The following is a 14,698-nucleotide window of genomic DNA, read 5'->3' as shown; positions in this document are numbered from 1 at the left end:
GAAATATTCTAAAATTACAATTTCCAGGTGAGGAGGCTATGCATAATATTGCTGGCAAATATTTCGGAATGTAATTTCTCAAATGTTCCAGTTTCCAAGGACTTAGTCGGGCATGCTCAAGTTATGACAAAAGACACAATAAATACATGATAAGGAGTGAGCTAGTATCTCTACCTAGACCATTGATTAAAGCCAGTCAGACATAATATGTGCAGTCAACCGTTTATAAGCCTGTACTAAATGTACTCATATATGCAACAAAAAATAAATAAGAATATCATTAGGCCTAGTAACACTCAACATTCTGGGGTATAGGCTAACATTAATTGTAATTCAAGACTGAAGATTATGGAATGAATTTATGGAAAGTAAAAAAAAAAAATTGCGCTTTTATATGTTGAGTTGAAAAGCACAAGGCGTGCGGTCAATCTGATATCTTCTTTTCTCGTTAATTAGTGTGTGTGCCCTTGACAGAAAGTCATTTGAATATAATAGGATTTAGGCTATTTAGCCATGTCATATTTTACATCACAGTTCAAATAATAGGCTATAGAGAAAGTTGCAGTTGTGAAAACAGTTTTTAACAGCATTTGAAAGCTCATCCGTGAGGTCACCGTAAGAAGAAAAAACTAAAGCGTTATCCAAAGTCAATGTCACATGAGCACGGAGTCCAATCAAAACGTTTCCACGCTGAATCTGAAAAGCAGAAGAAACGTAGTTATCGAGACTTGAGCGCCCGCTCATTTTTAATCCAACTCTAAACCAAAAATTGTTGCTTTGTTTGTTTTGTTCATGTCTGAGCAGCACATATATCATGCTTATTGAATACATCTAAACAACATCAGTAAATATACCACCTGAAGTTCCTAAGTAAGTATTTTCAGCTATTAATCATGTGCAAGGTGAATGCGTTTTAATAATGGTTCCGTTTCGGATCGCTTTTCCAATAATGGGTTTAAGTAGGACTGCACGGTGGGACCTGGCTCCATTGCTGCAGCCCCCGTTATGTTCCGTGTGCCGTCTGTAATGCACAGGCACATCAGTATTATAGTCTTTCCTTTATAGGTCCCGTGTTGTTGTTTACATTTTACATTTTATTTCATCAAAGACGGGTGATAAGTGATTATTTATTCATATTGTAGGCCTATATTATTTGATAGTAATACGACGGTATATATTTTATTGGTTTGGCATGCAAATATGAGGCTACAAAAGACAGAAGGCCTATTACCAAACAGCGTTATATAAGTAGGCCTATTTTGGTTATGCTAGTTTTAGTAATTTTAGTGGCAAAATCAATAAGTAGCCTACGGTTCTTGTGATATTGGTTAGTTCACGATTAAAGTATATTCTAAAATCATGATCATTTTTATTAAGCCACTAATACTTATCTATAGCGTGTCAACCCTCCACATGTCAGTCACTCTATAGACCTACCTTAGCCAAGCAGATAGGAGGTGTCTCCCGTCGCTTACCTCACCAGCGTGACATGCCTTCCAATCAGATCCACCCTCACAATCTGTAAATATCAGGAGGGTATGTCTGTTCGTGGGCATGCACATGGTAGGTCTCGATCAGGCAAAGTCAGTTCTTGTAGGGAGCTGCTCACTGCTCCTTCCTCCATCATCATTCCTGCGGGGTAGGCCTATTCATTTCATAAAGTTAGAGCCACAGCGCGTGTTTCGAAGTCGTTTCTCCGTGGATGCATATCCAAACTGACACTGAATAGCCTACTACCGTTCTAGCCAAGAGGAGAACGGACACCGAATACTACCGTTCTAACCAATATAACGCTGGGGATTCAACAGGTATGGCTTGCTTACGTAGACTACTTTTGCAGGTTTCCGAATGTCATCATTCAACAATGAACTTTTAATTTAGTGCGGTGATTTAAAATTATTATGTTAATGCTGGTAAAGTATTTGTTTTGATGCTCAATTGAAAATATGCATGTTCATAAATGATGTATCTTTGCTAAATGTGCGTCATTTCGTTGCATAGTTTCGTAGGCCTAGGGTCAAAATACGAAGCCTATTTCTGATGGATCAGATTATTGGGGATACAAAATAATTCTTACAATATTAGATTGCTATCGAATATGCATACCTGCGCTTTGATTTATTAAAGATTGTAATCAGGTTTTAATTAGCCCTTCCTTCTGAAATTGGATAGGCTACATGTTTGCCGATAATTTTGTTTATGCACATAGGTAGCCCACATCAAAAATACAAACAAAGAAATGCCATTAATTTTTACGAAATATGACAATATTTCCAATATTTAGGCCTATTAGTGGAAATACACACAATTGATAGGCCTAAATGTAAGACAGAATACTGGTGATACAGGTCAAAAAGTTTATATATATATTTTTAAATAGAGTGATTTATTTGTAAACTACCTTTTGCTCACCGGCATGTACATTCCCAGGTGTTCCGTTGACCGGAATGGAGTACACTTATGATGTCGATTTGGAAGAGCTATGTCCTGTTTGTGGCGATAAGGTGTCGGGATACCACTATGGACTACTGACGTGTGAAAGCTGTAAGGTAGGCTGCAAAAGACGCAATCATTTATTTTTATAAAAGGCTTTTTATTTACGTCAAGATGGTATCCCTCAAGAAATTCGTTATCATTTTTATTAATTAAAATGTATTAATATTATTTTCGTTTTTGTATTAATTTTATTGCAGCATTGATGATGATCTTGTGTATTTTGTTAATAGGCATGTCTATATGAACTCTCTCTCACAGGGTTTCTTCAAAAGAACGGTTCAAAACAATAAGAGGTATACATGTGCAGAAAACCAGGATTGTAAAATTGACAAAACTCAGAGGAAACGGTGTCCATTTTGTCGGTTTCAGAAATGCCTGAATGTTGGAATGCGATTAGAAGGTAAGATCATTTTTATTTGATTAATTTAGTTCATATTTTGGTTTAACATGGCATGCAGTCAGATTTTAAAATGAATATATTTAAACGTCTACTTGTATATTTTTGGGGGGCTATAAATCAGATTTGATGAAGTTTGATATCTGTTTGATGAAATTGCACGTCTATGTCTTTGTGCTGGTGATATATTTTATTTTACAACAGGAGGCTTCCATAGGCTGCATTATAGTCTGTCTGATGGTAGGCTTATTATCAAATAGGTGTCGTTAAATATTCCTCTCTAATTAATGAAACGTAAGAAAAATGAGCTATATTATAAGTGTAGTTTGTCAGTTGTTGCATATATATTTTTGCCAATGTTTGGGTTTTAATTGCTGTATCAACATTGGCATATTAGCTATGGAATTATATATTTTTTAAATCTAGCTCCAGGTAAACTATTTCAGTAGCCTTTGATAAAAACGTGTATGAACAGTATGTTTTCTAATATGACTGAATAATTAGAAGAGCTTTGGATGAGGTTATTCTTCATATGTCATTAAATCATAAATCAATCTGTAAATGCAATTTAAAGTTATTTTGGGATTCAGAATAATAACAAAACAATAACTAACATTTTAGTTTATCCCTGGAAATTAAATGTACTTTACAATGGATTTAATCCATATCTTCAAATATATACATTAAATCTACAAAAAGATTGCTCTATTAGTGTATTTTTGGTTCACATTTTGATTGCTGCACCAAGAACTCTCACATGCTAACTTCAACCTCTGCATAGTGAATGCTAGCAATGAATCGAATAACAGTAATGGCGTTCGATCTTGCTCTCATTCCATCAGCTGTCCGTGCCGATCGCATGCGAGGAGGCCGGAATAAGTTTGGCCCCATGTACAAGCGCGACCGAGCCCTCAAGCAGCAGAAGAAAGCGTTGATTCGAGCCACCGGCCTCAAGATGGAGACCACCCCTCCGATGCTCTCCCCTGACACCCAGACAGACTACACTTTCACGGGCAGTCTCCCGGGCCTCCATCCGCTCCCCAAGGGCATCCTCCACACCACCACGACCCCCATCGCCCCCACAGACTACGACCGCAGCCTCTACGGACCCCCCTCACTGGGCATGGCTATGCCTGGACTCCCCCCCCATGCACCCTTACCCCCCCAGTACCAGTACGCCTCCTTCCCCAGCAGGGCGATCAAGTCCGAGTACCCAGACCACTACACAAGCTCCCCAGACTCGGTAGTGGGCAGCTACACCTACCCGGAGCAGGTATACTCTGGACCGGGCTCTCCGCAGGTCCCCGGGGTGCCTCAGCTGGTGCTGGAGTTTCTGCGATGTGACCCGGACGAGCTGCAGGTACAGAGTAAGATCGCTGCTCACCTTCAGCAGGAGCAGAGTGGCCAGGGGGGCAAGGGTCAGGAGAGACTCAGCCCCTTCAGCCTAATGTGTCACATGGCCGACCAGACGCTCTTCTCCATCGTGGAGTGGGCCCGAAGCTGCATCTTCTTCAAGGAGCTCAAGGTAGGGAACCAAGAGTCAATAATTTGTTGTCATACCAAGCAAAGTTGTTAATCATTTGGAAACCTCCACATTTCTCAGAGATGGTTTAGACTGTAGATGATATGCCGTCCTTACACTTTTTTCATGAAAAAAGAATCTATTAGTACAAAAGTGTTGTACACTTTTGTACAAAAGGACTTGAAAATAAGACAAAAAAACCTTCCCACTGTTTTGATGCTCCTGACGTTTTATTAGCAATGTTTCAACCACAAAGGTCTTCGTCAGCCTTACAGGTAAGACCTTTTGTATAGTTAAGGCTGACAAAAGCCCTTTCTGGTTTAAAGGTTTCAAATTGTGTAGAGCCCGTAGTCTAATATTTATTAATCACCTGAGTGGGGCCTGTGAGAATCATAACATGGAGGATACATAATGTTGTATTTTCAAAAGGCATATGGCATATTTTATTGTGTCAGTTTTTGTTTATTGGGGTGAGTTCCCTATATCAGGATGTGAATTAAAATTCAAGTGATGAATTGGGAAAAACTCAACAATGAATATGATAACCAATTCCTGAACTGAGCGAAAATCGCCAATGCAATAACATTGGGATACACACAAGCGCACCCACATTTGCACATACACACATACACACACATACACTGTCAACATTTACCATTTTACGCATGGACAGCCATGCACACATCTCTCACACATTATTCTGCTGTTTATTTGGGACTTCCTACTGCAGAGGTGTCCACCATGATGAAAAGACGATGACAGGTGGAATCAAGGAAGCACATCCGTATCCATGACAATTGAGAGAGCAGAGTGACAGCTTTTTTTTTCAACACACACACAGCCCAGGGGGTATTCCACACACACACAGCCCAGGGGGTATTCCACACACACACAGCCCAGGGGGTATTCCACACACACACAGCCCAGGGGGTATTCCACACACACACAGCCCAGGGGGTATTCCACCAAGCAGCATCAACAAGTTACCCTTTCATTACAGTAGCCACCTACAACACGGTCTCCCATGAATATGTAAAAAATAGTGACTTTTAACCATTGTAGTGACTTTTAATAGTGACTTTTAACCATTTTAACCATTGTGCCATTGACATATTAGTTATATGCAGTGGTGTAAAAATACTTTAAAGTACTACTTACTATGTACATTACTATTTATATTTTTTACAACATTTACTTCACTACATTCCTAAATATTTTTTAAAAACTTTTTACTCCATACATTTTCCTTGACACCCAAAAGTACAGGAAAATGGTCCAATTCACACACACATACCAAGAGAACATCCCTGGGTATTCCTACTACCTCTGTTCTGGCGGGCTCTAAACACACATGTAAATTATGTCTTAGTGTTGGAGCACGCCCCTGGCTATCTGTAATTTAAAATAACAAGAAAATGGTGAAGTTTGGTTTGCACAATATTTGGAATTTCACTTTTGAAACTTAAGTATATTTAAAACCAAATACTTTAAGACTGGCCTTCTAGGCAGAGTTCCTCTGTCCAGTGTCAGTGTACTTTTGTCCATCTTAATCTTTTCTTTTTATTGGCCAGTCTGAGATATGGCTTTTTCTTTGCAACTCTGCCTAGAAGTGCAGCATCCCGGAGTCACCTCTTCACTGTTGACGTTGAGACTGGTGTTTTGCAGGTACTATTTAATGAAGCTGCCAGTTGAGGACTTGTGAGGCGTCTGTTTCTCAAACTAGACACTCTAATGTACTTGTCCTCTTGCTCAGTTGTGCACCGGGGCCTCCCACTCCTCTTTCTATTCTGATTAGAGCCAGTTTGCGCTGTTCTGTGAAGGGAGTAGTACACAGCGTTGTACGAGATCTTCAGTTTCTTGGCAATCTTTCGCATGGAATAGCCTTCATTTCTCAGAACAAGAATAGACTGACGAGTTTCAGAAGAAAGGTCTTTGTTTCTGGACATTTTGAGCTTGTAATCAAACCCACAAAATGCTGATGCTCCAGATACTCAACTAGTCTAAAGAAGGCCAGTTTTATTGCTTCTTTAATCAGGACAGCAGTTTTTAGCTGTGCTAACATAATTACAAAATTGTTTTCTAATGATCAATTAGCCTTTTAAAATGATAAACTTGGATTAGCTAACACAACGTGCCATTGGAACACAGGAGTGATGGTTGCTGATAATGGGCCTCTGTACGCCTATGCAGATATTGCATAATATGCCGTTTCCAGCTACAATAGTCATTTACAACATTAACAATGTCTACACTGTATTTCTGATGAATTTGATGTTATTTTAATGGACAAAAAAATGTGCTTTTCTTTCAAAAACAAGGACATTTCTAAGTGACCCCAAACTATTGAATGGTAGTGCATGTCACTATGGTGACATAGAATAGTGACATTGAGAGAGGTCTGAATTTGACTATATATTCTGTAATAACTCCACACAACCTCAGAATGGGCATGCTATAATTGACCTTAATAAGTCATATCCCACTTTAGAATTCTTTACACACCAGGGAATTGTAGCACGCTATTTGTGAGTGTTTATTCAAGCTAACTGGCTAATCCATCGATTTTCGCTCTGTGTAATGCTACCATGAGGTGAACGGCTAATTGACTTAGCTTCAACCGCTGCCCTCCCGTAATGCTCTCCTCAAGACCCATTCTGGTCAGGCGTGACTCGGGCTACCGACTATCAGCGGTGAACAAACAGATGCTCTGACACGTTGTAGCTACTTGAGCACTGGGTGCATGCTAGTTGCAGCAGGGACTGTGTGGGCGCGCATCGCTGCCATTCGGTTCACACATTGAGGAGAGGAGCCAGGAAAGGGCAATCTCTTCACTGTGGTTCCGTATGTCACCCAACGCTATTCATTTCAGTCTGACCTTCATCCATTCCTATCTGGAAGAGATTTTATGAAGTCAACCCTTCTTGGCCATCCTGACAGGCAGAATGGAACAGTGTTATCAGGAGAAGAGATCTTTTATAAAGCAGCATTTTATTTCAAATGATTGAATTATGCCTCAATCTGCTTATTATCCCTCCTCCCAAGGTTCACGGTGATGTTGACTGAACTAATTTAGAGTGAGTTAGGGAGGATATTTTATTTGTGTGTGTGTGTGTGGGTGGGTGAGTGAGTGCCAGTGTGTGTGTGTGTGTGTGCGTGGGAGCGTGTGTGTGATAGTGATGAATGGTAATAGCATACTTGCAGTGATTTAACCTGGTTAGGTCGAGGTCGGCGTTCATCTCTCCTAAAATAAAACACTTGAGTTTTATGCTGATGTAAAGGAAGTGGACTCTCTTAAAGTGCTGTATAAAGCAATACCATGTCCCTACTTTCAATATTTTCACCACAATGGAAGCATTGTTTGGTTTGATAAGGTTTAGAGCAGTACAAAGGCTGATGGATGAAATGTTTTATTTTTCAGGGTCTGGGGGTTTATTAATACTTGAATAGTTAACAGTTTAGTGTGGCTTATTGTTCTTAAGGTCAGTTAAACATTTTGGTATGGTATGGCTTTCCTTTCACGGCTGAAGCAGACAATAGCAATTATATTACTGTATTAAATTTATAACACATTACATTGTTTTAGATTCATTTATATATAATACCCTTTGCCTTTGTTGTCCTCTATCTTATAGTAGATTCAGTATATACAGAGTAAATAACACAAAATAAGAGGTGTAGCACAAACTACCTTCATATAATGTGAAAAGCTTCACCACAAGAGCATACTAGCCACAGTCAACTTTCACTTTCTGTAGGAGGAGCACTAAGACATAAAACCAGTTGACTATGACTAACAGGACTATCTGCCAAGAAGTCCCCAGTTACTTTTGCCGGTACTGAAGGTATTCCTTGCAGTAGATAAGAGTGGAATGTGTACTCCAGAGTGTTTAGTTAATGTGTTTGGGTTTTCCATGTGGAGGGATAGACAGTATTTGTAAAAGATCAAGTTTTATTTGAGATTTTTACAGCTTTCTGCATAGTCAAATCGTTACAAAATCTATTTCAATATTTTTAAAAGTGACCATTAATTGGCGTCTTCTTCTTATCAGTCTACAGCTAGACTTCTGAAAGTTTGTTTGATCTAAGATGAGAGAAAGCTACTAAATAAGCCTTGTGATATACGTATTATCTGATTGTCATCATATGTCTAATAAATCATTTTAATTGTGGTATTTGTTATCCAATCACTATACTATATAATACATAATCACTATTTAATATACTGAACAAAACTATAAATTCAACATGCAACAATTTCAAAGATTTTACTGAGTTACAGTTCTTTTAAGGAAATCAGTCAATTTAAATAAATTCATTAGGCCCTAATCTATTGATTTCACATGATTGGGCAGGGTTGCAGTCATGGGTGGGCCTGGGAGGGCATAGGCCCATCCACTGGGGAGCCAGGCCCAGCCAATCAGAATGAGTTTTCCCCCACAAAAGGGCTTCATTACAGACAGAAATACTCCTTCTCTAAAACGACGTTGGAGGCAGGTTATTGTAGAGAAATGAACATAAAATGATCTGGCAACAGCTCCGGTAGCTTTACACACACACACACACACACACACACACACACACACACACACACACACACACACACACACACACACACACACACACACAAGGAAATATTTCCAATGATTGAATGATCATACTAAAATGCATCGAAATACATTATATTCCTTACAGTCAATAGGTATGTTTACATGCACATTTTTTATTTAACCTTTTTTTAACTAGGCAAGTCAGTTAATAGGAACAAATTCTCATTTTCAATGACAGCCTACCAGGGAACAGTGGGTTAACTGCCTTGTTCAGGGGCAGAACGACAGATTTTTACCTTGTCAGCTCGGGGATTCAATCTTGCAACCTTCCGGTTACTAGTCCAACACTCTAACCACTAGGCTAACTGCCGCCCCATTTTACTATGATTTTTGTGGATAATAAGATTAATATAATCATTTGATTTAAACATTTACATGCTTTGCAACAAGAACAATTTCCCTAATAATCCTGTTTACGTGGACACATCTGAAATCAGGCTACCTAATAGGACTTTGATAAATGGGACACATCTGAAATCAGGCTACCTAATAGGACTTTGATAAATGGGACACATCTGAAATCAGGCTACCTAATAGGACTTTGATAAATGGGACACATCTGAAATCAGGCTACCTAATAGGACTTTGATAAATGGGACACATCTGAAATCAGGCTACCTAATAGGACTTTGATAAATGGGACACATCTGAAATCAGGCTACCTAATAGGACTTTGATAAATGGGACACATCTGAAATCAGGCTACCTAATAGGACTTTGATAAATGCCAAAAATGCCAATCAAAATAAACGTTATATCAATCAAAATATTATTATATTCATATTTAACCATATTATAATAGTATTATAAATATGAAGCCTATTTGAATCTGAGTTCAGACATATAGAGTTTAAATGTGAAAACTATTTCTAAGATGCATACTTTCCATTTTCCAAACTCACTTCACTGGCGCTAAAGTGAGAGACTCGCGCTGCCCGTGCTAGAACAAATACACCGCTGTTTACATGTCCTAATAAATCAGAATATATGCTTACTTCGATTAAGACCTTAATGACCATTAAGATAATCAGAGTAAGGTGTTTACATGACTAATGCCATACTCACCCTACTGCCATAATCATTTTAATATAGGATTATTAGTGTGCATGCAAACTTACTCAACAGTGCTACGCTGGTAACAAACGGCAATATCTGGAGATGGGTTACCATGTGTTTTTCATGCCAGTACTAAGCTGGGCTGTGTGTATGTATGTGTTTGTATGTGGGTGTTTGTGTGTGTGTGTGTGTGTGTGTGCGATGGTGGATGTGGCATACATTAGCTTATTGACTCTCTTCACCACGTGTTGATGGGTAGTTTCCAGGTCTTTGTGTCTACATCTGTATTGAACAGGTGTGTGTCAATCCCCTCACAGTAGAATGGCTTCCGGAAGGAACTTCTACCTCATTTACCAGGTGTAATGACTTGCTAGCATGGCATGCAATAGCAATAGAATGAGCCAGGTGGACATTAGCATTGCACCATATGCACTCAGAACAGCTGCTCTAGTTGTGTATCAAGACAAAAATATAAAACATGTTGTTCAGTATGTTGGTTAATAGTACAAAATAATCACTTTCATGAATTCAGGTAATCTTTTTTTTCACACTCACAATACTTTTGCCTCAACCGGCACCTCAATGGTTGTACAATAGGCAGTATACACGTCATATTAAATCCTAGAGTGGTATTCACCATTGACTGTTAGAAATAGTTCACGGACTCACCCATGGGCGAGTGAGAGCTGGGAGATAGAGAGAGAAGAAAGAAAATCCATCAAAATTCTGAGGTACTTGACATTTTCAATAGGTGCAGATGGGGGAATAGCAGTCGGATGCCAGACTAGAGTCTTTATGGTGTACACTGTATTCCGAATGAAAACCCCCCCAACATATTCTGTTGCATTCACATTGCTGTGTGTCAATGGTTTGTTGTGCAATTCCTGAAGTGTGTATTGAATCCGGTCTGGTATTTGTGTTAAAGAACTCGCTGTGCTACAACAAATAAATGAAAAACCGACCTCGTGGTGACAGAGCTCGACTTGGTGGTAAATAGTATCCATTTGCCATGGCAACAGAAAATCCAGACTAAATGGGGCCATGTCTCGATGGGTCTCTGTTCATATACTATATCTAGGTATCTTTGGTGATGTTGACATGCTTTTGTCCCTGGCTTGTGAATTTCCATGAAATGGAAGACTTAACTGATATTCAAAGAATGTTGACGTTTGTCAAACAAGCATGCTCACACTCACGTCATGTGATGAGATGGGCTGGTTGTTAAACTGTAATTGCAATGAATATTGATTTTGTCTGTACAGTGTTGCTGTTCTCTGGGTTTGTAGTTGTTAGTGACATTTACCCAAAATACAACTTCAACTCAGGAAATGGATAATGGATAGTGGATAATGGATCATTCATAATCCATAGCTTGACTATGCCACAAAAAGCAGACTACAATAATCTTTTGGCATATCAGAAAGGTTTTCTGGATTATACTGTATAAATTGTATTTTATAAAGTGACCCCGCCCCCATGTTTACTGTGAATCCACCCACCATTGTTTGGTTAACCTTTTTATGTAGCCTGGGAACTAATCTGAATTTTCTCTATTTCACTTCACACTATCAGTCTGACCATGGGCATTCATTACAACTGTTTGCCCCTATCTGTAATGGTGCATTACTACTACTTCTGGTTAACCACATTAAGTTCATTGATAGTTAAAGGGATAGTTCACTTTAGTTTAGCAAATGTTTTTACTTACCTTGGGTGTTGTCATTTTAACCAAACCATTTTAAGTCTGTTACCTTGTTATGTAGCAAAGCCATGGGGATTCAAAAGCATGGGAATCTGTGTGTCTGGAACACACCCCAAATATGTCTGTTTGAATGGATGTTCCTTCCTTCTGTCTTCTATCAGGTGGGAGATCAGATGAAGCTGCTTCACAACTGCTGGAGCGAGCTGCTGGTGTTGGACTTCATCTCCAGGCAAGTCCAACACGGCAAGGAGGGCAGCGTGCTACTGGTCACAGGGCAGGAGGTGAGTGCAATGATCACCAAGCATCATCACACACATGCACGCACACACGCACAGAAGTTGGAAGTCAGTCACACCGCTCCTCATGGTAAACGCATATCACTGAGTACCTTTAATGAGACCAGAAATAAAACAAATTGAGGAAAGTTCCTATGTTGAAACTCATGCATGTGTATGTTGTGGTCTAGGTGGAGCTGGCGTCCATAGCGTCCCAGGCAGGAGCCACTCTCACAAGCCTGGTGCAGAGAGGACAGGAGCTAGTTGAGAAACTACAGACCCTACAGGCGGACCGCAGAGAAATTGCCTGCTTCAAGTTCCTCATCCTCTTCAACCCCGGTGAGTGGGAGATTCAATTGCATGTACAGGGGACCACCATGGGGAGCTGGATATCCCCATAACAAATAATTCTCTCCTAGTTAAGGGTTGAAAATATGGTTGAAAATGTTAACTTTATATTAAGGTCCGTGGACCAATCGCCATTAAGTTCCTTGTCCTCTTCGACCCCTGCGAGTGGGAGATCAGCCATGGGTTCTCTATAGGTTAGTGCTATCGGGGATCCTTTGGACATCCCAACTCTAAAACCTAATCCTTACCTTAACCCTTACCTTAACCATTTTAAATGTAATCTTCAATGGGGTAACGTCAGTGTTGGGAAGTCCCAAGGAACGTGGATAGCATGGACCATTCTCCATATTTATTTATTAAAAATGAAATACAGAAATAACTCATTCACACCCCTTTCTGGGTAGGTCTCTAAGAGCGTTCCACACCTGGATTGCAATATTTGCCCATTATTCTTTTCAAAAATGTTCAAGCTGTGTCAAATTGGTTGTTGATAATTGCTACGCAACCATTTTCAGGTCTTGCCATAGATTTTCAAGTAGATTTAAGTCAAAACTGTAACTCAGCCACTCAGGAACATTTATTGTGTTCTTGGTAAGCAACTCCAGTGTAGATTTTGCTTTGCATATTAGTTAATTGTCCTGCTGAAAGGTGAATTCATCTCCCAGTTGTCACGACTGTCTAGGACCAGTGGAGAGGTGGAATCAGGAGCAGGAGACAGAGGGCCGGAGCAACGGTGTTTTAATAATATTATTGACACGCAATAGCCGTAGGGCACCAGGCGCGTGGCGAAGTCTGCCAGGGGAAAAACACCTTCCCAAAATAAGCGCACTGGAAACGAAAAGCGCACGGGGCGCAGCCCGGCAATAATAATCTACGATAACAATTTATAATCACAACTGTCCTGAGTGGACAATAAACAATCCCGCACGAGAACCCCAACTGAAAATACACACTAAATAACCCCCCACTAATGACAAACACAAAACAGGTGCGAGATAGACAGACAGACAAAACCAAAAGACACAGAAACAACGATCGGTGGCAGCTAATAGGCCGGCGACGACGACCGCCGAGCGCCGCCCGACCGAGGAGGGGCGCCACCTTCGTTAGATACTGTGACACCAGTATCTGGTGGAAAGTAGACTAAACCAGGTTTTCTTCTTGGATTCTGCCTGTGCTTAGCTCCATTCTGTTTATTTTTTATCCTGAAAACCTCCCCAGACCTTAACAATTACAAGCATACCCACAACATGATGCAGCCACCACTATGCTTGAAAATATGGAGAGTTGTACTCAGTAATGTGTTGTATTGGATTTACCCCAAACATAACACTATATTCAGGACAAAAAGTGAATTGCTTTGCCACATTTTTTTGCAGTATTAATTTAGTGACTTTTGGAATATTCTTTATTCTGTACAGGCATCCTTCTTTTCATTGTGTCATTTAGGTTAGTATTGTGGATTAACTACAATGTTGATGATCCACCCTCAGTTTTCTGATATTACAGACATTAAACTCTGTAACTGTTTTAAAGTCAACATTGGCCTCATGGTGAACTCCCTGAGCGTTTTCCTTTTTCTCTGGCAACTGAGTTAAGGACGCCTGTATCTTTGTATTGACTGGGTGTATTGATACACCATCCAAAGTATAATTAATACCTTCCTCATTATCAAACGGATATTCAATGCCTGCTTTTTAAAAATGTTGACCCATCTACAAATAGGTGCCCTTTGCGAGTCATTGGAAAAACCTCCATGTTCTTTGTGGTTGAATCTGTGTTTGAAATTCACTGTTCTACTGAGGGACCTTACAGATAACTGTATGTGTGGGGTACAGAGATGAGGTAGTCATTCATAAATCATGTTAAACACTATTATTGCACACAGAGTCCATGCAACTTATGTCACTCTTTAAGCACATTTTGACTCCTGAACTTATTTAGCCATAACAAAGGGGTTGGATATTTATTGACCCAAGAACATTTCAGCTTTTCATTTTTAATTAACTAAATAAACTATTATAAAAACACAATTCCACTTTGACATTCTGGGGTATTGTGTGTAGGCCAGTGACAAAAAAATCTCAATCCATTTCAAATTCAGGCTGTAACACAACAAAATGTGGAAAAAGTCCGGAGGTGTGAATACTTTCTGAAGGCATTGAAAATATTAACTCGATATTCACCATCCGTGGACCAATAAGTAATGTCAAGTCCAACCTGGTTTAAAGTGCATCTTTACAAAGTTTCAATACACTTTGAAACAATAATAAGCAATTCTCTGAGAAGCTATAG

The 14,698-nt window shown here is 39.6% G+C and overlaps 1 protein-coding gene across 1 annotated transcript in view; it reads left to right on the top strand.

Annotated features, from left to right (window-relative positions):
• Positions 1-2,433: 2,433 nt before the first annotated feature.
• Positions 2,434-14,698, top strand: part of nr5a1b (nuclear receptor subfamily 5, group A, member 1b) — a 17,431-nt gene continuing 5,166 nt past the window's right edge. Inside the window, exons 1-5 of the mRNA XM_014143572.3 lie at positions 2,434-2,549; positions 2,755-2,896; positions 3,736-4,418; positions 11,942-12,061; positions 12,247-12,394. Coding sequence (XP_013999047.3) covers positions 2,448-2,549; positions 2,755-2,896; positions 3,736-4,418; positions 11,942-12,061; positions 12,247-12,394 — 1,195 coding nt within the window. The 5' untranslated portion in view covers positions 2,434-2,447. The remainder of the gene's footprint in view (positions 2,550-2,754; positions 2,897-3,735; positions 4,419-11,941; positions 12,062-12,246; positions 12,395-14,698) is intronic.

This window comes from Salmo salar, chromosome 01 (assembly GCF_965601325.2).
Source record: "Salmo salar chromosome 01, fSalSal1, whole genome shotgun sequence".
NCBI classification, from domain to species: Eukaryota; Metazoa; Chordata; class Actinopteri; order Salmoniformes; family Salmonidae; genus Salmo; species Salmo salar.
This window is presented reverse-complemented; position numbering and strand designations above follow the sequence as displayed.